The sequence below is a fragment of the Contarinia nasturtii genome, unplaced genomic scaffold (assembly GCF_009176525.2).
Source record: "Contarinia nasturtii isolate CC-2019 unplaced genomic scaffold, AAFC_CNas_1.1 Cnas_scaffold_695, whole genome shotgun sequence".
Taxonomy (NCBI): Eukaryota; Metazoa; Arthropoda; class Insecta; order Diptera; family Cecidomyiidae; genus Contarinia; species Contarinia nasturtii.
In genome coordinates this window covers 7,772,598-7,797,158 of record NW_022198046.1, presented here as the reverse complement: position 1 = coordinate 7,797,158, position 24,561 = coordinate 7,772,598, and the positions used below count along the sequence as shown (strand labels likewise).

At 37.0% G+C, this 24,561-nt stretch overlaps 2 protein-coding genes across 3 annotated transcripts in view; both read left to right on the top strand.

Moving 5' to 3' along the window:
- The window catches only part of LOC116341396 (cadherin-related tumor suppressor), a 148,599-nt gene extending 128,825 nt beyond the window's left edge, over window positions 1–19,774 (top strand). For both annotated transcript variants that reach the window (XM_031768475.1, XM_031768474.1), the window contains exons 6-12: window positions 405–592; window positions 2,292–2,708; window positions 2,884–3,397; window positions 10,838–10,899; window positions 10,969–14,431; window positions 14,512–16,345; window positions 16,416–19,774. In XM_031768475.1, the coding sequence (XP_031624335.1) occupies window positions 405–592; window positions 2,292–2,708; window positions 2,884–3,397; window positions 10,838–10,899; window positions 10,969–14,431; window positions 14,512–16,345; window positions 16,416–19,086 (9,149 nt within the window). In that variant the 3' untranslated portion in view covers window positions 19,087–19,774. The remainder of the gene's footprint in view (window positions 1–404; window positions 593–2,291; window positions 2,709–2,883; window positions 3,398–10,837; window positions 10,900–10,968; window positions 14,432–14,511; window positions 16,346–16,415) is intronic.
- A 1,661-nt stretch (window positions 19,775–21,435) lies between these two features.
- On the top strand, window positions 21,436–24,153 carry LOC116340604 (solute carrier organic anion transporter family member 74D-like). The gene is made up of 4 exons (XM_031767187.1): window positions 21,436–21,613; window positions 22,469–22,664; window positions 22,834–23,408; window positions 23,489–24,153. Exons 1-4 carry the CDS (start codon window positions 21,436–21,438, stop codon window positions 24,151–24,153), a joined length of 1,614 nt encoding a protein of 537 aa, XP_031623047.1.
- Window positions 24,154–24,561: the final 408 nt, after the last annotated feature.

Here is a 24,561-nt window from a genome sequence, read left to right as displayed (position 1 = left end):
TGCGACAGCACACAACTGTACCAAATGACATTTGTTAATCGACATATATACATTCATTCGTGTTGTCTATTTTACATCACAAACAATCAAAGAGTCAAATGGGTGAAATGTGCCTATTCGCATGCTTTCTTCGAAGAGAATTGGCCAGTGATTTGAAAGCGATTTGCAAACGCTTGCATAACTTACCGCGCACTGGTTGTCTTAAAATCTCGAATGACATTTCAACCTTTTGTTTATTGTTATTTTTTTTTCAACGTCGATGGCTCCTGCAAATTGTATTAGAATTTTTCTCTCGCTAGATTTTCAAATCACAGATGTAATCTAATCACAATTGACAATGTTAATAACTTTGATTTGTGTTTTCTTTCCCATTTTTTTTTTGTTCTCTCTTTTTGTGTTTGTAGGAAATAACGGTCGCATCGAATACAGCATTACGGCCGGTGATGAAAACAATGATTTTACCATTCTATCGAATGGTACAATTCGAACGCAACACGCACTCGATCGAGAAACAATACCAATGTACAATTTAGTGGTGACTGCACGTGACTGTGCCAAAGAACCGGAGAAAAGACTCTCGTCAACCGTTCAGGTAGGATCCGAAACAAACAATTTATGAACAACATTTCATTTATCGATTAAATAAATCACCAGAGGCAATGAGAGACTTTTTTTTCGCTACACACATATCGAAAGACTTCAAAAGCAACGAACTCAATCTCTCTGGAGAATTCATTCGTAAATTTGAAAGAAACAAAAAAAAATGAATCAGCGACCGAACCGAGAAGAATGAGAGAAAAAAGGCATTCCAGCAGAGAATCGAAGTCTAATTTATATTTAATTACGAATTTGCAACATTTTGTCTTAATGTCGAGCTTGGCAAATTGTGAGCACTGCGCGTACATATATCGTCATTTGCCAATTGACCACTTTGCACACCTACTTCGAATCCATAACGCATCGCATAAATCATGCACAACGACTCCACAGCTGGATACAAATAATAATTAATTTTAATGAAGTTTGAAATAGTCAAATTAAATCAATCGCTAATTTATTAAATCGACTGAATTTTGTGTGTTCAATGTTGCATTTTTCTTACAACAACTGGACATTGGTCGTGTGTCGATTTTATGAATCTGAATGCAATATATCAAATAATGCAACGCGTAAATTATTTCCTTGTGTCAATCGGATGGCCTATTGGGGGAAAAACGAGCTCAAGTCGATTCAATATTTTTTCGTTATTTCCCTCATTTTGTTCATCGTTGTCTTTTGCAGTCACAATGTCACTGCTATTATGTGTCGCCTGATGATCAACTCTACAGATGCCAGATTCGTAATATCCAGCAACGACAACGACGAAAAAAAAATTAATTTCAATGCATGAATGCACGCGCGATTATGGAAACGAACCACGTAAACGTATTTTAAATTTAATTGCATCATAAATATTTGTTTGCTGAATCTTGAGTGCGCACCGCGCTTTATTTGCTGCTTATTCGCCAATCTCTCTCCCTCTTTCCCTCTCGCCCGCACTCTATCTTTCTCGTTGAGCCGCAACATCTAACAAGAATGTATACCTTTTCACCGCGCACATCTGCAAAGCCAAACTATACGACATAGCACAGCGCGCCGTTTCTTTTCCACCGGTTAAATGGTCAACAAAGTCGCGCACATAAAATAAATCGCTGCTTATTTTCTCCACGGAATCGTTTGTTTTTAATCGACAATTATCATTTTGTGTCGATTTTTTTCTCGCTCTTCCTTTTTTTCTCCCGCTTTGAAATCTAATAATTTGTAATGCGTTCAATTGCAAAACTGACAATTTTACACACGTGAAACAAAAATGAAGAAAAAAAGATTGGAGATTGTTGTGGAAAAAATGTGTGTTATGTTGTTTCAACACCATGTTTGGTTCTAATAGCAAATTCGTTAGAAAATTCTTGATTAATTTTTCTAGCACAAACAAACGTCACGCGATCACTATCAAAACTATCTTTAGAATGTCCGGTTAAAAAATCGGCGTATTGTTTCGAAATAAACTGGCATCTGAATCATACACACACAAAATGAATAAAAAAAATTATGCCAAAGAGATAGAAATCCGAGAGGGAAACGCTTTTGAGCTTTTGAATGGATGTCGAAGTGTTCAAATCTCATGTTTGGAATTCAACAATGACTATACAATACATTTGCTGAATTTCAACGGTGCTAACAAACGAGACAATTAATAATTCCTGTGTGTTTTTTCTCATTCTCATTCTTTTTGTTGTTGTTTTTTCGTTTAGGTTACAATTCAATTAAAAGACGTGAATGATATGTCGCCAGAGTTTATAACATCGAATGAAACGAGCGTAACGGAGAACATTCCGCTAAATACGGTTGTGATGGCTATCAAAGCGGTCGATAAAGATGAAGGTCGTAATGGATATATTGAATATTCGTTAGCCTCTGAACCATTTGTACCGTTTACATTGGGATCGGTTGATGGTCTATTGCGCATTTCAGGACGATTGGACCGTGAAGTGCGCTCATCGTACAAACTTAAAGTGACAGCCAGAGATCGTGGTGAACCATCACGATCAACACAAACCGAAATTACAGTTAAAGTACTTGACGAAAATGACAATAGCCCCGTATTTGATCCAAGACAATATAGTGCCGCCGTGGCCGAGAATGCGAGCATCGGTGCCATGGTTTTACAGGTGAGTTCACATTTCCAATAAATTTCCAAATACACAGTTTATCATATCAAGATTTTCATATTTTTGTTTTTGTAATTTTCCGTAAATCTTGATTTTTTTCCTTGATTTTAATTTCATTTCAATTCGTTGCTTTTAATCTTGTCAAATAAATCCATTTTTCCCATCATTTCTTTAGGTTTCGGCGACTGATATCGATGAAGGTGCAAATGGTCGTGTTCGATTTTCCGTAACGGCCGGTGATGACAATCGCGATTTCAGTATCAGTGAAGATTCGGGAATTGTACGTGTTGCGAAAAATTTGAATTATGAACGAAAATCACGTTATGTGCTGACTATTCGGGCTGAAGATTGTGCCAGTGATATTGGTGATGAAGAATCACGATTCGACACAACTGAATTAACCATTTCGATAACGGATATCAATGATTCAACGCCAACATTTTTGGATTCACCATATTTGGCACATGTGATGGAAAATGTAATTCCACCAAATGGCGGCTATGTGATTACGGTGAAAGCATACGATGCCGATACACCGCCATTCAATTCACAAGTGAGATACTTTCTGAAGGAAGGCGATGCCGATCTGTTTCGAATAAATGCATCAACCGGCGAAATATCGTTGTTACGTGCACTCGACCGTGAACTGCAATCCGAATACACGCTGACTTTGGTTGCAATGGATACTGGTAAGTGTGGACAATTCTTCATTTCTTAATCAAAATCCATCTTTGTGCGCGATTGCTCGCCATTCCTTATCGAACTTATTCGTGTTTTTCTGTGTGAAGTACACTTTTGTGTATATATAAATAAACAATTCCTGGTTAGTTGAATGAGAGAAAAAAAAATGTACCAAAGAATTGAATGACCATCTTAATATGCACTGATTTCAATGTTGAGTTCTTTATCTGCATGATGCTACAATAAATTTCTTACTTTGTTCTTCCACTTGAAACAATTTTGCTAAATCATCCAAAATGATTGGTGCGTGTGTGAGGCTGTTTTAATACACAAGACGCTTACATGTCTTTCACGCTTTCACGCATTTTCGGACACAATTTGTTACTGATTTTTTATTTTTCATTTGTTTGCTTTAAGCACAGCCGTAAAATAAACACCCGATTGAATTGACTGTTCATTTAACATTTTCGTGCATTTTTCGAAGTGCAATTATAAGTATTATTTACATATTAAATACCAAACATGTAACACATCTAAGTTGAGGTGCGCGATGACGTTCTGTTTGATTCTTATCTCGATATTCATTTGAAAATATTTCAAGAGGAGAGAGTTGTTTTTTCTTCTCTGATTCTTCTTCTTTCGACACTCATGAAATGAAAACAGTGGAAATTAAAAATTCTTGCACATAATCATCGATCAACCACTTTCAAGAGATATAAATAGAGAGAGAGAGAGAGAGAGAGAGAGAGAGAGAGAGAGAGCGTGCAATATTACAGGGAAAATAAAATAAAATGTCATCCACTTCATGGCCGTCAGCAATCTTGGATAGTTTTGTACAAACAAAACAATCTGATGAAAAGCGACCATTTAATATCTCTGCTCTCTCTCTGTGTCTCTGGCTGTCTTATATTCCATCATTAACTAAACTGTTTCTTCATACCGTTGTAAAAGGGTACATTTCTTCACTAACTTGACTTTTATTGAAAAATCAACGTTAATGGTTTCGGTCGTGTGTTTGTGTGTATATGACTGCGGATGGATGGTCGAATGACCGTGTGTTGAGGTGTTGACCACAGCCAATCAAACAGGCAGGCTTCAGTAATTCGTTAATTCGATCAAGGAAATTAAGCCCGATGCAAAAACGCAATCCACATACATCGTCAAAGAAAAATGATAATGAATGAACACTTGTTTATTATTATTACATTTCTACACACTTTGTCTACACATTTTATACTATATATTATCATCCTTTGTCGCCGTCACTCGTGCTTAAGCAATTTCTTTAATCACTTGCTCTCTCTAACTCCCCCTCTCCCCCTCTCTCTTGCTCGCTTCAATAATACGGTTTAGCCTGTGAAAGTGTATGTTCGTGTTCGAATGCTCACTCGCTAAGTGGGCTTGGTCTTACTAATTAGAGATATTTATTCACGCACACTCGAGTTGCAACAGTATGTATGCAACAAAATGCCAAGAATGTGAAAAAAGAACACTTTTTAAAGCGACACAACCAATGCAACGAACACAAAAACAACGCCAACAATCGCACAGAAAACAAAAGGCGATGCCAACGTTAATATATACTTATGCGCACAGTGCGATTGAAAGCATTAATTCAACATCTCACACGCACGTAATACATACACAAACAGAGAGAGAGAGAGAGACAGAAGCGCACATCATTCAACATTATTAGCATTTCATGTATAGTATAAATTGACAAGAAGCCATTTTTATTGGAATTTTTGAACTTGATATTCACACATCAACGATGAAATATGCCATAAAAATTAAAAGCAGCAACAACAACAACAACAACGGCAGAAGCCAATTGCCGCGGCGTATGTACATTATAAAAATTTATATAAAAGAATTCGATCTTATTGCATGAAATATATGAAACGGCTGTAATGTTCTAGATGATGAGATCAAAAGGAGCATTTGTACCAGATTGATTTATGAAGGGAAAACTGAAAATCTTGATTATGATCTAGCCGAGGGGGAAATAAGGTTGATCAAGAATATTAAAGTCAAAATGCGCTACAACTGCTATCACCCGCTCTTTAAGTAGATTTTTTTTTTGTGATTTTCATCAAAAATACACTACATGGTTTTTTTATATGTGATCGCGGTTGGTCGGGAATTTGAGGTGAAATTCTTTAATTTCCACAAATATGAAAATTAACAATTTCAAAAAAAAAAGTGGAATTGAATTTTTTTATGAAAGTCAGTAGTTTAAAATGAAATGATCCTTGGGCGTCAACATTTAATGTATTCGTTTTGCCCGTAAATATCGCGAATATAAAATCATAACAAGAACAATCAAGTTTTTGTCCGTCTTCTTCAATATTTTGTTGTTGTTGCGAAATAAAAAATCATCGAAAAATCGATCATTGGCAAAAATGCATAAATTGTACGATGCAGTACTCCCCAGCGCCGAATCAAACAAAACAGAAGTACTGAATTGTGGCGGTGTGTGTTTTGGTTCTTTTTTTATATTCCTTGTGCATATTTGTTGTCGGTGCGCGCGAGAGAGCTTATCATATTATCAATCGATTGGCTTAATAGGTTCCATACATGTATGTGTATATGAAAATAAAACGCACGACGTTTCCATTGTTATTCGGGCCATAAGTATCTTTCTCTCTCCGAGAACGGTGCCAGAGCTCAATTCAATACACACGCGCAAGCCATGGATCAATAAACAATTACAACCGCGGGCAAAATACCATTATTAGCGATTACACATACGCACAAATTCTGTTTATTATTTTCGCTGCACTTTATTTAAGCGCTTTTTCCCCTTGTTCCAAATATTCATTCGCTGTTCGCTCTGTTTGCCAACCTTCTGTTTTCCTTGCCAGAAAAAACAGAAAAGAACCAAAGAAACGAATAAAAACAGAAGAATAAGAAGAAGGAATTCAGTTGTGCTTTGGCCAATGATGAATAGTCTGTTTGTTGAAGTTTAGTCATATTAGTGCAATGACCATAAATTATCTGCATTTTACAAATAAAATGTGGTTGAAAATACAACGAAAAAAAAATAACGACGCTTTATTAGATTAGAAGTCAGAATCAGCAATTTTTATCAATTTTTTTTTTGCTCTCAGTCTCTTTTCGACATCCCATTGCAACAATGATGATGAAGCATACAATGTAAGCGTTCATGTACGAACCAAACATATCTGATAGGCACACCGAACCACATGAAAATCGTTATAAACAATATCGAGTCGACTGAATGAAAGCAGATAAAAGTTGGCCGTTCAGAAAAATTGTTTATATCATTTCAAAGGCGATGCTTTCATCCATTTGTACAATCGGTGCAAATGAATTTGAATACAACAAAATATATCTACTATATATATTCAATTACATTCATTCATTTCCTACGTAAATATTTATGATTGCTAATATTCAATTAAGAATGTAAAATAGCACCGCACTTATAATCATCACTATAATCGCATGCATGCAGTGTCGAATGTGGTTTTGTGGTTATGATTCATAAATTTTGTGCAAAATTTGTGGCCGCTTTCTGTGTGAGCGCTCGCGCGCACTCACTCACGTGAAACTAGAATGTTTGTGATTTGACGACCAATGATAATCTAGAATTAGCCACATATGGTCCGCACTGTGTGCTGCTTTTTCCATAAATGCGTTGTGGTTTTGTTATTTTCAATCATGGAGTTCTCTTGGCAAGGAACGAGTTAATAATAAGTAGTTTCTGTTAGAGAAAGAGAGTTGTATTAGTTTTGTATGTTGCCATCGGCCAATATTTTAACAAATTGTATCCCGGTCGCCCATTTCACAAACACACAACAGATGATATCGAACTTTGTGAATTTTCGGTCGGTGTGTGTGTGTGTTCGATACGCAAATTCAACCGTATTGAATTGGCATTATTGGCAGGCGAGCGGGAAGGCAGGCCAAAGAGTTATGCCTAGATGCAGTACGGCAAAGCCAACAATCGACATGCAATCAATATACATAAACGGAATTTTGTCCAAAGGCGAAGCCACATTTCAAAAACAATTTATCAATCAGGTGCTGTTTAGAATGAAGAATAAAATATTGCCTTCCGCTTGCTGGCAGTACCGGGCCGGCGTGTCCAGGAATCGATTCGAAAACATTCCACGCATATAAAAAAAATGCATATTTCTTCACTAAACACGTCAATATAATGACAATTAATTTGTTCTTATCATCATTACGATATTACTGTATGAGCACAGTTGATAGAAGGAGGTAGAGAGAGAGAGAGAGAGAGAGAGAGAGCAAGAAATAGTTGATCATAGTATATTTATTCAGTATTTCAAAACAATTAAATCGATCATAAAAACCAATCAGATGCCGTTCAATTTCAAAATGGCAGTTTTATCAATATGTTGGTATGGTTGTTGTGGCAGTTGCATTTTTTCTCTCCCTTTTCATTTGATATTTCAAGTTTTTGAAGTAAATCAATGAAAAATTCGTTTAAAATAATATACTCCTTGGTGCCGATATCTGCAATGATTATAAGTTATAAAGTTGCCCAACAACTTGCTGTTGTATTTGTATGTGTTTATGTCTATGTCGATCGTTCGGAAATGTAAATTTCCAGTTCACATTCTCTTGCCTCTCTTTTTTTCTCTTTCTCTCCGTTGAGTACACCGCCGTCGTCATCGATGTTGGTTGCTGCTGTTGTTCCAGCTATTTTGCATTGCGAATTGTCCATGCATACACAGCAAATAAAGCAACCCCTAAGGGTTTCGTGACGTCACGAATATGCACAAAATCACCACATTCAATGGCCATTCCAATACATGCAGAGAGTGCACTTGGTTTACGGCGACTGTCGACACGCCTCTACACTCTCTGCATTACATTACACCGCGTTCCAATTTATGTATGTTATTACGATGTGTACTTGATCTTTTCTGCTTTGCGCACCAGTTGTTTTCCTTTTTTTTTTCATTTTACTTTGCATCAGATTGAATCATAATTTTCTATCTCTATCACAATACACTTAATAACTTCTCGAGAATTTCACAAATTCAAAGCAGAAAAGTATGTTCCCGGTTGGGCCAAGTTGAGAAGAAAATTAAATTATAAAGAAATCATATTTCGCACGCGTTTTACAACTGATTCTGATGATGAATTACGCTGATGTGAAAATTTGAAATAAATTTCTTCTAAAACATGATAGCATTTATTGACGAATGATCCGAATGGCATTTGAATTGGTGTAACATTCCATTTTCGCAAACGAAACGAAAGGGTTTGCTTAATTAGAATTTCACATGTGGTTGAGCCAGGCAATTTACAAGATGTAATTTATGCCGGGCCGATGAACGAGACGAGAAACAAATGCAGGATGTGTTGCAATGCGCACGATGCCACGATAATGTGATGCAGTTATTGTCTTTTAACGTTTGTTATTTGGCTCTATCGTAAATTCCAATCTCGGAAATTCATCACGCGCATAAAATCATAACAATGACAATTATATAGTAAACCACCGCCGACGACTATTTTTTTAATACACATTTTCGATGTTATTTAATGTTGTTATAATGTCTAATGCCACGGCACAAATCGTTTCGTATATCTAAGCATTCTAGTCTGAGTGCATCCATGTCTGTGTGATTGTTAAAATGTGGGAAGCGGTTGATTTGCTAACAACAACGAACGTTACTTTACATCGAAAAAGAAGAGTTTTGTTTGGCTCGAAGATCGTTGTTTTTATTCACCATAGAAGAACCAAAGCAAAGGAGTGCATGCGTGAGTGCTTGTACTTCAATGTTGCCTGCAGATTTATGGATATTTTGAACCACCAAATAATACACACAACAATTACCGGTCAAAGTTTTTTTGTTAAATTGCTGCTCTGTTGATCTCTCCCTCTCCTCTTTAATCTCATACAATAACTTTCATTCGCATGATTATTACTTATTATATTTCGTTTTCGCGACAAAAATCTCTAAACACGACCACAATAGAGTACATCGAACACACATTAAGCAAAATTGGTCATGTTACTCAGCGACAAACCATAGCGCGCAGATGCAATGAGTCGAACACACACACATAAAAAACGGATAAAAAACCCAAATGAAACGAAAATTACTCACATTAAATGAATCGGCAAACGAGAGCCCAATCGAGAAGATTGAAAAAAATGCCAACAACACACAATGTAAGCAAATAAAATCAATGGCAAACAACGAATTAAACTCAAAAATAACAATAATATTATGTAGAATTACCCGTACTACATGTTTTAAATGGGCTAGGTGAATCTCTTTTGTGTGTGTGCGCAATTCGTTTTTTTATCGTCTTTTTCATTTTGGTCTAAAAAGCGTCGCGAGCGCAAAAGCAGAATATCTCACACACCAGTGTGTCCTTAATGGTTTTCGGCTCTCTGTCTCGCTTCCTCTCTCATTCTCTCTCTGTCCCTATCTCATTCTATGTGTGTATGTTTGTGGAAAAACTTTCCGGCAAAATGTCGTGACTCTTAATTTCTGATAAAAAGTCTCTTTGTTTCTTTTCTCTTTTTTTTCATTCGCTTGTGATCGTTTTCCGTTTTACCATCGTTAAAACAACAGCCAACTACCAAGTTCTAGGTATGCATTGATCTTTTTTATATCGGTATGTCGTTTCGTCCATTGATTGTCTGCGACTTCATCACCGCAACCATACTTTTGCTGCTAGTTTTTTTTCTGCTCTCTCTACCAGCTTCTTTTCAACATATATTTTGTACAACGAGTACGTGTGATACTCGTTTCGTTTCATTTACTTTACTTTTATAGTTGGTATTTAATGCACTGTTAAGCGGTTATAATATTTGTTTTCCTTTCATTTTCTTGTGCCCAATCCACTCTCTCTTCCTCTCTCTATCGCTCTGTTTGTTTCTTTTGCGGTTTACCATTTTTTTCAAAGGAAAATACACAGAAAAATACGGCAACAGGAACAACAACATCTGACTCACAGCATATATCTTTTTTTGCAAATAAAATACTCTCAGGCATTGAAACAGTGTGCTCTCAGTGTGGATGCGACGACGATTGTACACTTGCAAAAGCAAATGACGATGATGACAACGTGAGGGCATTGTGTGTGTTCATAAATCACACTTCCTTTGTGATCATCCACACACAGCGAAATTGAAAAGAAAAGAAAAAAAAAACACCAGAACAACATGCATTGAACTCATGAAAGAGATTTTATATAATCATGTTCGTTCAACATAAAAAAAGACATACACAAATATAGAAATCAGGATATTGCATAGAAACGCAAACATTTTTTTATATAGTATACTAAAAAGATGGATTCTTCTTTTTGCACGAATTATTTCGATTACATCATTCGTTTCTCTGTTTGTTTTTGATTATTATTTTTGTTCAAATTAAAATGAAAAGAAATTCCAAAAAACTAACTCTTTTTTTTCCTTGACATTTTTTTAGGTTCTCCTCCACTAACTGGAACCGGAACGGTTAAAGTCATCGTCGAAGATATGAATGATCAGGTAAATTGTCATAACTTTTTCCCGCATCTCAATCAAAAATCAATTTAAATGTGCTTTCTATATTTTTAGGCACCTGCATTCACTCGTCAAAATTATCATGCAACGATAAAAGAAAATCTGCCAATCGGTACAAAAGTATTGCAGCCGCAAGCAAGAGACAAAGATGTTGGTTTGAATGCGAAAATTCGCTTCAGTTTGTTGGGTGAAAATGTGGGCAGTTTTCGTATTGATCCAGACACCGGTGAAATAACCACAGCATCAATTTTAGATCGTGAAACTGTCAATGTTTATTACATGACACTAATGGCACAAGACAGCTCACCCACAGAGCCAAAAGCAACAGCTGTAAATTTAACGATCGTCGTTTCCGATGAAAATGACAATAGTCCAACATTCAAACAGAGTTCATTTAACGTCAACGTACCCGATTTAATTGAAGCCGGCCAATTTGTATTCGGTGCACATGCCATTGATATCGATGAAGGTTTAAATAGTCGTATTTTATATGCGATCAGTGGAAAAGATGCAACAAAATTCACAATTGACAATAGCACCGGTGTCATTCGTACAATTGACGATCTATCAAATGGTCATGGCATCGATAAAGTGTACAGTCTCATCGTTTGGGCAAGTGATCAAGGTGAAAATAGTAAAACAACGAGCGCTGAATTGACAATTTTATTGCGACCAGCACGTTTATTTCCAACATTTTCATATTTGGCTCAAGCACAATTCACATTACCTGAAGATATTGCCGAAGGAAAAATTATTACAAAAATTCAAGCAAATTCACCGAAGAAAGGACCGAATGGAGCCATAAAATATGCAATTGCTGGCGGTAACGTGTATGATGCATTGAAAATTGATGCAAATTCTGGTGAACTTGCCATCGACAAAGCCGGCTTGGACTATGAAAAATCACAAATCTATGAAGTTTGGGTTGAAGCGGCCGATAATGATCGACCAAGTCTACGAAGTGTGGTCAAATTAATTTTGAATGTCACCGATGCAAATGATAATTCACCGATTATGGATCATTTGATTTACCATGCCGAAGTGTTGGAAGAAGAGACGCCCCCAGTTCTGGTGAGCAAAGTATCGGCCAATGATGCTGATTCGGGTGATAATGGTGTCATCACATATCGTTTGACTACAGATTTTGATGGTTCATTCGAAATTGATGCAGATTCTGGTGAAATTTTCACTACCATGAAATTAGACCGAGAAGATATCGCAAACTACGAGATTCTTGTTGAAGCCATCGATCAAGGTGTACCACAACGTACGGGCAGTGCAACGGTTTTGGTATCTGTTTTGGATAAAAATGATAATCCACCACGATTTTCACGATTGTTCAGCGTAAATGTAACGGAAAATGCCGAAATTGGTACGTTTGTCATAAAAGTAACGTCATCCGATTTGGACAGTGGTGAAAATGCGAATGCCACATACAGTTTCACAGAAAATCCAGGCAATAAGTTTTCAATCGATCCAATTTCGGGCAATGTTACAGTAACCGAACATCTTGATCGTGAACAACAAGATGAATATGTTTTGAAAGTAGCTGCATTTGATGGGGCGTGGCGTGCCGAAACCGCACTGACAATCACAATTCAAGATCAAAACGATAACGCACCAGAATTCGAACACAGCTATTACAGTTTCAATTTCCTTGAATTGCAAGGAAGTGTTTCGCTTGTTGGTCAAGTGATTGCAACGGATCGCGATAAACAAGGACCAAATTCGATAATTTCATACTCATTGCAACAACCTTCGGACATATTTAGCATTGATCCAGCTACCGGCGAATTATTCAGTAAACAAACACTTCGTTATCGTCATTCACATATGATTCTATCACCGGAAAATATGTACTCATTGACAGTGCTCGCTATTGATAATGGAAAACCACCAATGTATTCCGAGTGTTTGGTGAACATAAATGTCGTTGATTCGAACAATAATGCACCGAAATTCGAGCAAAAGAAATACCTATCGCCGGCACCAAGTGATGCCGAAATTGGACAAAAGGTTGTACAAGTGATTGCAAAAGATGAACTTGACTTTGGAATCAATGCCGAAATTGATTATCTCATCGTTGGTGGAAATGGTGCTGGCAACTTTACCATCGATAAAACCAATGGTTGGATCTCGGTTGCAGAGCGTTTAGCGAATGAACCCGGAAAGAAGTATAAATTGATTGTACGCGCTGTTGATCGTGGTGTACCTGCACAACAGGATGAGACTGAAGTAACGATCGTCATTACGGGCGAAAATCTTTACAATCCCGTTTTTACAGCATTGAGCTATCAAGTTATTGTACCAGAAAATGAACCAATTGGTTCGCCCATTTTAACAGTAACCGCATCAGATAATGACGATGGACCAAATGGAATGGTTCGATACACAATTTCTGGTGGCAATGAGCGTAAAGAATTTGCCGTTGATCCAATTAGTGGAATAATTACAATTCTTCAACCTTTGGATTATGATTTAATTCAAGAATATCATTTGAATATCACAGCACAAGATTTGGGATTCAAGCCAAAAGATGGTACCGCCTTGTTGACGGTTACATTAACTGATATCAACGATCATCCGCCGGTATTCAATCAAAGTGTGTATCATGCATACTTGGCCGAAAATGCACCAATCAATAGTTTCATCTTTAAGGCAACTGCAACTGACAAGGACTCTCCACGAAATGCCATCATTCGGTATTCGATTATAAATGGAATGAATTCGGAACTATTCAATATTTCACCGACAAGTGGTGAGATAACATCACGCGTTAGTTTCGATTTTGAAGAGGAAAATGAATTTCAACTTACAATCAAAGCAAGCAATCCCGATTCACCGATGTCGAGCACAGCAAATGTTATTGTTCACATAACTGGTGTGAATGAATTTTATCCAACATTTTTGCAACCCGTTTTCCACTTTGACGTTTCGGAATCGGCCGAAATCGGAACAAATGTTGGCATTATTCAAGCCACCGACAAAGATGCTGGCGACGATGGCAAAGTTTACTATTTATTGGTTGGTTCTAGCAACGATAAAGGATTTAGCATTCATAGTGATACTGGCGTTATTCGCGTTTCACGTAATTTGGATCGCGAAACACAAAGTCGAGTTGTTTTGACTGTGATGGCCAAGAATTTCGGTGGCATTCATGGAAATGACACTGACGAAGCTCAGGTCATTATTTCCATTCAAGATGGTAACGATCCACCTGAATTCTTACAAAATAAATACGAAGCAAGTGTTGAAGAAGACGCTGCACTTGGTACAAAAATCATTGCAGTTAAAGCCGTTGACAAAGATGTTCGGGCACAGAATAATCAATTCAGCTACTCGATTATTGGCGGCAACACGAATCAATCATTCAAAGTTGATCCTCAAACCGGTTTCATTGAAACGGCTCGCATTTTGGATAGAGAAACCATTTCTGAATATAGTGTTTTGATTGGAGCCATTGACACTGGTCTACCACCACAAACTGGAACAGCCACCGTTTTGATTTCAGTTTCAGGTGATTTTTTTTCCCCCATTTTATAAATGAAATTTGTATGTTTTTCCTTACTAAATTCTTTATTCATTCCTTTTTTTCAGACATTAACGACAACGGCCCTATATTCGATGCAGAAGAAAAGATTGGATACATTTCTGAAAACGAGCCAATTGGAGCGACAATTATGACATTGTCCGCAAGAGATCCGGATTTGCCACCGAATGGGGCACCATTCTCATATTACTTGGTCGGCGGGCGTCACAAATCCTTTGTATCAATTGATAAAACAACTGGTGTTATGCGAACAACACGAACGATTGATCGTGAATCAACGCCACAACTCGATATCATTGTTGATGTTGAAGATGGCGGAAAACCGAAAATGCGTTCACAGCATCAAATCACCGTAAATGTCATCGATCAAAATGATATGCCATCAATGTCGCGTAGTGCACGTGTGCTGGTCTATGCATTCAATCATCAAATTCCAATTGGTAAAATTGCCGATGTGAAACCAAATGATTTGGACACAACCGGCGATTACAGTTGTAAAATACTAAAAGAGCGTGCTATACCAAATGGACTGAGCATTCCAAGTGGATGTGAATTGCACACAACGACAACAACATCAATTCGTAGTTATGCGTATTCAATATCGGGCAACGATGGTACACATGCCGATGTGATTTCATCATTTAATGTGGAGTTTGCATTCTTTGACAATCAAACGGTTGAAAATTCCATAACAATTCATGTGCAAAATATGACCGCTGAACATTTCTTGTTTGCATTCTATCAAAATTTCTTGGATTTGGTGAAATCATCACTCGACTCCGGTGACGATGTTCTTTTGTACAGTTTACGCAATCGAAATGAGAGCTTAGATTTGACGATGGCTGTTAAGAATGTTGCAACTGGATATCAAACACCAGCCTATATCATCGAAAAATTGAGCAAAAAGTATGAGGCATTAAAGCAATTGCTTCAAATTCAACAGATTATTATTGGTTTTTCGCCGTGCAATGATCAAGCGTGTGATAATGGTGGCATTTGCAGTGAACAAATTCAAGTTTACAAAGATATTGAAACGGTTGACAGTCAGAATATGATTTTCACGTCACCATTGGTCAATCATGATTTCACTTGTAAATGTTCCGACAGTTACACTGGCCAAAAATGTGACAAACGTCAAGATCCATGTTTACCGAATCCATGCGAATCAGGTGCACAGTGTCGACGACAAGGATACGACTTTCAATGTATATGCCCATCACATCGTGAAGGAAAGCGTTGTCATTTGGATAAAGGAGACGTTTGCAGTAGCAGCTCATGCAAGAACGGTGGCTCATGCCGTGAAAGTCCAGACGGTTCGTCGTTCTTCTGTTTATGCAGACCGGGCTATCGTGGAAATCAATGCGAAACCATATCGGATTCATGCCGACCGAATCCATGTCTACATGGCAGTCAGTGTATCAGCCTGAAACCCGGATACAAATGCAGTTGCCCAGACGGTCGGTATGGACGACATTGTGAACGTGCCACATTTGGATTCAAAGAACTTTCGTACATGTCATTCCCATCGTTGGATGCAGCAACAAATGATATTTCCGTCATTTTTGCCACGACGAAACCAAATGCATTGCTCATGTATAATTATGGTGTACAAAGCGGTGGCCGGTCTGATTTCATTGCCATGGAAATCGTTCAGGGTAAAGCAATGTTCTCTTTTGGTGGTTCACGCACAGCAATTACTTCGGTGATTACAAGTAATGCCGAAGGAAATATCGCAAATGGACAATGGCATAAGGTTACAGCAACGAGAAATGGACGTGTTATGTCATTGAGTGTGGCCAAATGTACGGACTATGGAGATTCGTGCGATGAATGTCGACCTGGTGATTCATCATGTTATTCGGATGATATTGGACCGACTGGGTAAGTAAAAATGATAACGATGTTAAGAACATAAAAAAACAACTAAATTTCCTACTTTTTGTCATTGCAGAACTCTGAACTTCAATAAACATCCTCTCTATATCGGCGGCTTAACATCGGCCGATCCGGTACTCGAACGACCGGGTCAAATTCATTCCGACGACTTCATCGGTTGTATGCATAGCGTCTCCATCAATGGTCGAGCATTGAACTTGAGCAGTCCAATCAAATCGAAAGGAATTCTTCCGACTTGCAATCGAAAATCTGGTTCATGTTCGCAAGCATTGCCACAAAATCCAACATTAACTCGATGTGGTTCATTCTCGGATTGTTCCGATCGTTTTCACTATTCAATGTGCCGATGTGGTGGTAACTTACTCTCTCCGGACTGCTATAATTCGCTTGATTCAATATCGCTTGGTGACGGTGGCTTCGTCGAATTCATCATATCCGAAAAACATCGCCGTATGCAATTACTCGAGAACTTTTATTTCGGCATGAATTCATGGCCAACCATTGATTATGCAAAACGAAGCAAACGATCACAATTGCCAACAAACACAACATTCACATCAGACGATGGTTTTGATGTGCCAAAATCGATGAGCATGCTATTCCGAACTCTTCGTCCAAACGGATTGATTTTCTACACAGCGACCAACAAACATTATACGTCCGTTGAACTGCGAAACGGTAAAATTGTCTACCAATCAAAGCAATCATATCCTGTAAATATGACGATAAATAATTTGGAAAGTTTATCCGATGGAAAATGGCATAATGTAACATTGTATTCGTATAATCGTGCATTGGCAATTTATATCGATGGTAAACGTGTTGGAGATGAATTGGATGCACCAAATGTACACGATTTCCTCGATCCATATTTGACAACGTTATCGATTGGAAGTGCAAGACGTGAACTGTTTCCCAAAGACAGTGTTCCACTAAGTTTTGAAGGTTGTTTTGCCAATTTCACCATCAACAATGAAATTCAACCGTTCAATGGGTCGGGCAGTGTGTTCAAAGAAATTCTCTCACACGGACGAGTTTATCAAGGTTGTCATAGCATCGCTGGAATTGGAGCGGCTCAAACAACAGATCCATTGAGCATTGGAATTACGCTTGTGATCATTTTCTTTGTGATTTTACTTGTGGCCATTTTTGCATCGTTTGTTGTATTTCGCTTGCGAAAACAATACAAAGAGAAGACAGGTGGTCCCGGTTCAATTCAAAACAAACATTCAGCTGGTTCGACGTTGTTGGCTGGCAGTGGTTTGGGTTCATCAACCAGCGATTGTGTCATAAGTCGTGGTTTGCATTCGCCGGACGCATCGGTTGGTTTCCATGGTGAAAATGCCGATATTATTCGGCCACATCACATGGTTGGGCCCGAATTGATTTCGAAAAAGTACAAAGAACGTGATATTACGAACGAACATCAACGTCCACAACGACCGGACATAATTGAACGGGAGGTGGTCAGTAAGAGTCCATTACGTGATGACCATTCAATGCCAATGCCAAATCAACATCATGCGCACGATCATCCGGGTGGTGTTGATTTAAGTGAAAGTGGTTTCCCTGAACATTACGATTTGGAAAATGCCAGTTCGATTGCACCATCCGACATTGATGTGGTTTATCATTATAAAGGTTATCGTGAAGCGGGACCGATACGAAAATACAAAGCAACACCACCGCCGGTTTCATCATATACACATCACAAACATACGCCAAGCGCACCACAACAACAGCATCGACATTCACCGCATCATGCAAGCCCATTTCCACGCATTCCGCCACAAACTAGTCAAACACAATCAACAAATGGCATTCGTCAACATCAAAGCACACCATTGGCACGATTATCACCAAGTTCAGAGCTCAGTTCGCAGCGACCGCGCATTTTAACGTTGCACGATATTTCGGGTAAACCGCTTCAAAGTGCTTTGCTTGCAACGACATCGAGTTCAGGTGGCGTTGGAAAGGATGCATTGCACAGTAACAGCGAACGAAGTTTAAATAGCCCTGTGATGTCACAGCTCTCTGGTCAAAGTTCAAGCGCAAGTCGAACGAAACAAGCACCACCACAGCCAAAGATGAAAGCCGTCAGTCCACCGATGGGCCTGACAGCCGAGGAAATTCAACGTTTGAATGTTCGACCAAGAACATCAAGTTTAGTATCAACGCTGAGCAGTGAAGTTCCACGAGCGGGTGGTTCACATCATCTTAGCCATTTGCATACAAATGTTGATGCACAAAGCTCCACGTCAACGGATGAAAGTGATGCCAATGATAGTTTCACATGCTCTGAAATTGAGTATGACGATCTAAACAGACACATGATCGATTCAAATCGTGAAATTCAAATACTCGATTCAGATCGTCAAATCATTGATTCGGATCGAGAGAATGAACGTGCCGATATGGCAAATAAACCACCTCCATTACCACCACCAACATACGATGGCTTTGATTCATCGTTTCGTGGGTCGCTCAGCACTTTGGTTGCTTCCGATGACGAACTCTCCAACCACATAAGCAACATGTATCGTCCACAAAATGCTGCTTCGCCTTCAACACTCGGATGGGACTATCTACTGAATTGGGGCCTAAATTTTGAAAAGTTAATGGGCGTTTTCAACGACATCGCTGAACTACCGAACTCCGTGAACGGAAGCATTGTACCACGACATATGCCAAACAATGTACAAAATCCATCTGAAGAATATGTATAGAGAAATGTAAAAAAAACGATCGAATGAAACAGAAAATGGAATGAATTTCATTTAAAAAAACACTTGCAAATATGAATTATTTTCATTCGATGACGATCGACTGACAAAATAAATATTGCCAACGGTATGGCGCGCTAAAGTAATACACCTTGTATCAAGATGTTTTAAGAATTTGAAAGAATGTAATTTTTACAGGAAGCAAAAAAAAAAACGTTTGGAACTTTTTCTTATGAAAAATATGAAAACAAAACTATTGTGTCGATAATTTAAAATTGTGCTATATAGTGCTATATTTTCGAAAATCCTAATATGTTGCCCAATTGTTAATAATAGCCGTACGAAATTAGCAGCTAACTTACATATAGGATACGTAAACTAGTATGTTAAAATGATAGGAAAATGGATTTCTTTTTATGTAAAGCGTCTCTTGCCATATGGTTTTATACGTTTTAAGCAAACTATTAACACACGAACAAATGAAATGAAAATAAAATTGTTTCTGTTCGGATATAATTTCAACCACTAATTTTACGTAGTACTCTTGACTATTAATGAAGACTGTATTTTCCCCATGTAAATAAAAACTCAACTCATTTAGTGCAAACGTACATTTTTAATGAGAGATGAAAAAAAAACATAGATAGTTCAAATAGTTTAAAAGTCAATTTGTTTCATGATCACAATCGATTACAACATTAGAATCGAATGAATATGACTTTTCACAATAATAATTTTGTTGATTTTGATATTGATCGCCTTGGAATAAGAATTGCGAGAAAGAATTAATTAATTTAAAATTTTTGTAAAGAGTAGTTTTAATTTAAAGAAAATAAATTAATAAAAACTTCAAAATGCACAGCTTTTTTGGTGTTTTAATTTCATTTAGTCGGCAGAAATAATTATTACATTCTTTTTGCATTTGACGTCATTGCATTATTCATTTAAAAGGTGTTTCAAACTGGAAGGTGGAAAAAATATGTGAAAGGGTAAGGTAGAAAGTTTGTATTCGCATGTTTCAGTTGAATCCACCATTTTTGTGCATAATAACACAAAGAAATAAAGGTTTTTCAACACTGATGCCGTTTTATTTATTAAATATTGATCTGATAATCGTTTGGGCGATTTAATTCAGAAGCATTCACGTAAAAAATTCAGATCAGAAATGTCTACTTTTTCACACAAATCAGCGAAACATCATTTAATGAACAACAAAGAGTTTCATTTACCTGCGCTCTGTCGATTACAAATTTATTATCCAGTGCGTATGAAAGAGAAGGAATGAAAATTGTATGTGCTAACAACAATAAACATCGTAACATTCTCGGTTGGACGAAAGATCCGACACCTTTGGAGAAGAAGAGCGGCATATACGAGATACGGTGCAGCCATTGCGATAAGAGATTAAATCATTATATATTTGCTTAAATATAAACATATAAACTAATTTCGTATCAAGTACAATATAACAAAATAAATAAATTTCGTAACAAATTATTCAGAATTAAGTGAAATTTCAAAATTGGTACGCTGGAAATACTTCAAAATAAAACTATATCCGAGAGTTCAGATCTGAGATGATAAAAATTAAAACGTCTCAGCATTCTATATATACCAGGAAATATTTTAAGCGGTCAATCGTTGTGTTATAAACACAATGCAGTTCAATATAAGCAGTTTCCTGTTATGTAGCTGCAAATTGCACAATAAATAGAGCATACGAATAGCGCGGATAAAAAGAAACTATTAAATTTATGTTGAAATGTTTCAGATAATAGATAAACTGAATCCGAATTCTTATTTTTAAGCAAAAAAGCATTACCCGAATTATAATTGAATTGTATAAAGTTACAATACAGCAGTATTACCATTTATAAGATTATTTAATCTATGAGCTGAACAGTAAATATCAGATTTTCAACGCACACAATAAAACAGATGAGCGATTGAACAACCGACGTAAACTCATGGCCCACTACGTTAAATATCTGATATTCACTGCACAGTTCAGCTGCATATAATCACTGGAATTGGCTGATTGCAAGTTACGTACTGATAGTAAAGCACATCATTTTATTCACTAGTTCAATGGATTTTTTGTCGTTCAGTCGTTGAATTAAGCTAGGAATATTCATTGTTGAATTGACTTTTCTATAAAAATAAATACATAAAAAGTCTGTTTAAAAGTGTAGTGTTCACAATTTTTCGTAATTCGTTCTTATTAGTTTTTCCTACAATGAAAGTCATTAAATCAAACGCAACTATGTAATTATCTGTGATTATTTTCCCAAAAGCAATTAAACAATAGCAGAAAAAATTATAATTTTATTTTGAAAAGAAAATCTGTTGAACATGGACGGTTGTGGGACTTTGTTTTGGCATCCAAAATGGATGCAAAAATTTGCGAAAGCACGATGTTTCATTGTGGTTTATGTGGTGTTAGGTACAATTCAATCGGCCAGCGCCACTTACTTTAATATCACATTAACTACACTTGAAAAACGCTTTAGAATCCCTAGTGAAACAACGGGTGAGCTACAATACAAAAGTAGTGTGCTAACACATGTCTCATAGGTTTTTGCATAAAATTCAAGTGTTTATTACGCTGCACTAACGAACACAGGAATTTCAACTAACGCATACAGATCATTTATCGGTACCTCAAGACTACTGTCAATAACAGTATGATGAAATGTATCCAATAACAATGTCATGAACGGCTGAGTACAAACGAAATTCTGCAAGTGTATAAAGATAAGCCAATCTCACGCAGGACCATTGAAGAATTGGATAACAAAAAAAAATCTGTTCGTCCACCAAAACCAAAAATCTGCTGATTTGTTAATTGCCAAAAACTAGGTCGGTCAGTCAACAATCATCTGAGAAGGACTGAAGAGCTCGAAACGAGTAAAAATTAGTTGAAAGAATGATGAGAAAGTTGAAAAAAATCGACAAATCTCTCGTTCAATGCGCCACAATTATTCAAAAATTTTGCGAAGACAACCCGAGCAGCATTTTCCCCTCAAATTTTTCGATTTGTAACAAGATTTTGTTATATTGTGGTTATATCTCCGTTAACATATAAAGATAATGTTATAAAAAAGTTACGATTTTACATACACACATAAATATTTTTTGGGACTCGTTACCCAAAAAACCTGTAGTATATTCAGTGTGTCCATAATATATAGAAATAGCACTAAATAGTGTCGATATCTATACTAGCATGCGACGTACGACGCATTCTCAGCTAGCATACGTTCTTATGCCAAGCATGGCAGCTGAATGAAACTCGGTTCAAATGGCGAATGTTTTATTTTGTGTTAAAACTTATGAGACACGTGTTATTGTACTATAGTTCATAACATAAAGACTTCTTTTATAGGAATAATTCTGAGTGGCAATGAAGTATCGCAGATTTTATTGTCACTGATTTTAACGTATTTCGGTGGTCAAAAGAACACTACAAAGTGGATGTCATGGGGTGTAGCTTGCAGCGCATTCTCATGCTTCATATTGGCATGGCCGCATTTCATTTATGGCGCCGGCGAAGAAGCACTTCAATACACACAAGAATTCTTATCATGGAATCAGGTGATGTAAAATTTCATTTATTTTTCGTTGATTCGTGTTCAGGACATCGTACTACAAAGGTTTTAGCCTCCGCCGATGTATTTTTTTTTTTTGATAATGCAACCAATGTTCAATCGACAATTCATATCCATTCTTTACACTTTTTTTCTTTAAAACAAAAGCAATTTTAATTATTCATTCAATACAGAATATTTCATCAGAGATCGATTCAAATTCAAATAAACTTAAAAATAGTAAAATATGCCAAAGTTCTGCTTTGTTCGGTGACGATTGTGATGAAGAATTTTCCTACATTCCGTTGATTCTAATATTCTTATCGCAATTTGCGCTCGGAATCGGAAATACGCTTTACTGTTCACTCGGACCAACTTACATTGATGATAATACAAAGAAACGCAACACACCGTTAATATTTGCTTATGCATATGCGTTGCGAATCTTTGGTCCTACACTTGGATATGGTTTTTCTTATATTATATTGAGGGTTTACATCGCTCCTACGCTTACACCACTCATCCCACAAGACGATCAACGCTGGATGGGTGCATGGTGGCTTGGATGGATTCTGATCGGAATATTGATGTTTATCTTTGCTGGAATAATTGGATCATTTCCAAAAAGTGTAAAGAAGGAAAAGACGTTCAAAAGCATTGAATTGGATACAAATAAATGTGATAAAAACATTGAAATGGAACGAAAAATCGAAGAGAACCAAAATGGTGACTTGAAAGGTATAAAAATATATATTCCCAATAATTTAAATAGAAAAAAAAAAACGGTACGAATATTATTTTCATTTCGATGTATTCAGATTTTCCAAAGGCAATATGGCGACTGTTAACAAATAAATTGTTGATGTTGAATTGTTTTGCTAGCGTATTTTATCATCTTGGCTCTGGTCCCATGACATTTATGGGCCGAATGATGGAAGTTCAATTCAATAAAACATCAGCTGGCGGAAGTGTTTTCACGGGACCACTCAACATGTTTGGGATGGCGATCGGCATATTATTGTCTGGTATCGTTATTAAAAAATTTCAACCATCAGCAAAGTATTTACTCTCTTGGAATGTTATGATTGGTTTAATTTTGGCATGTGTTAGGTTGTCATATACTCAATTGGGATGTGACAATAGCAATTCATTGCTAGTCAATGGATCAATTGTTTTGTGCAATGCCAACTGTGTTTGCGATGGAATTCTATACAGTCCTGTATGCGATGATTCAACCAGAACAACATATTTTTCTCCATGCCACGCAGGCTGTAAATCATTCAATGAAAAGCAAAACGTGTACAATGATTGCACATTTACTGAAGACTCATCAAACGAATTGCACGCGGAACACAACGTTTCATCAGGTCCATGCATTGGAGATTGTAATTTTGATTACTATGCATATACATTCATTTCAATGATGACCAATTTTATCACTATCACCGGTTTAATAACCAGCGTATTAGTTAATTTCCGGTAATCTATCCTACTAGCAATTTTACTACATGAATCAATAATGTAGTGACTCTTTCAATGAAAAGAGCGACGACTACAAAGTCCATTTTATTTTTGGAGAGTACCATCCTTAACTAGACTACTGTAAAAATTTGAATCAAAATCGTTTATTGGTCAGAAAGTTACTGCGCTTGAAAGCAACAAACCTATGATTTTTTCATTTCCGCACGGTGTGGAAAGGGTACTGTATTATGCCAAACAAATTAAGTCACCCGAAAACATGTTTTTTATGCGTTTTCTATCGAGAAAAAATGATTTGAGGCAATTTTAAAGCACTTTAATGTGCGTCGCTGTATAGCCTGTGGCGTGTATCGTATCCGCAGAATTTGTTAGCACGATAGCGCATTCCATAGAAACCTAATTCAAAATCTGA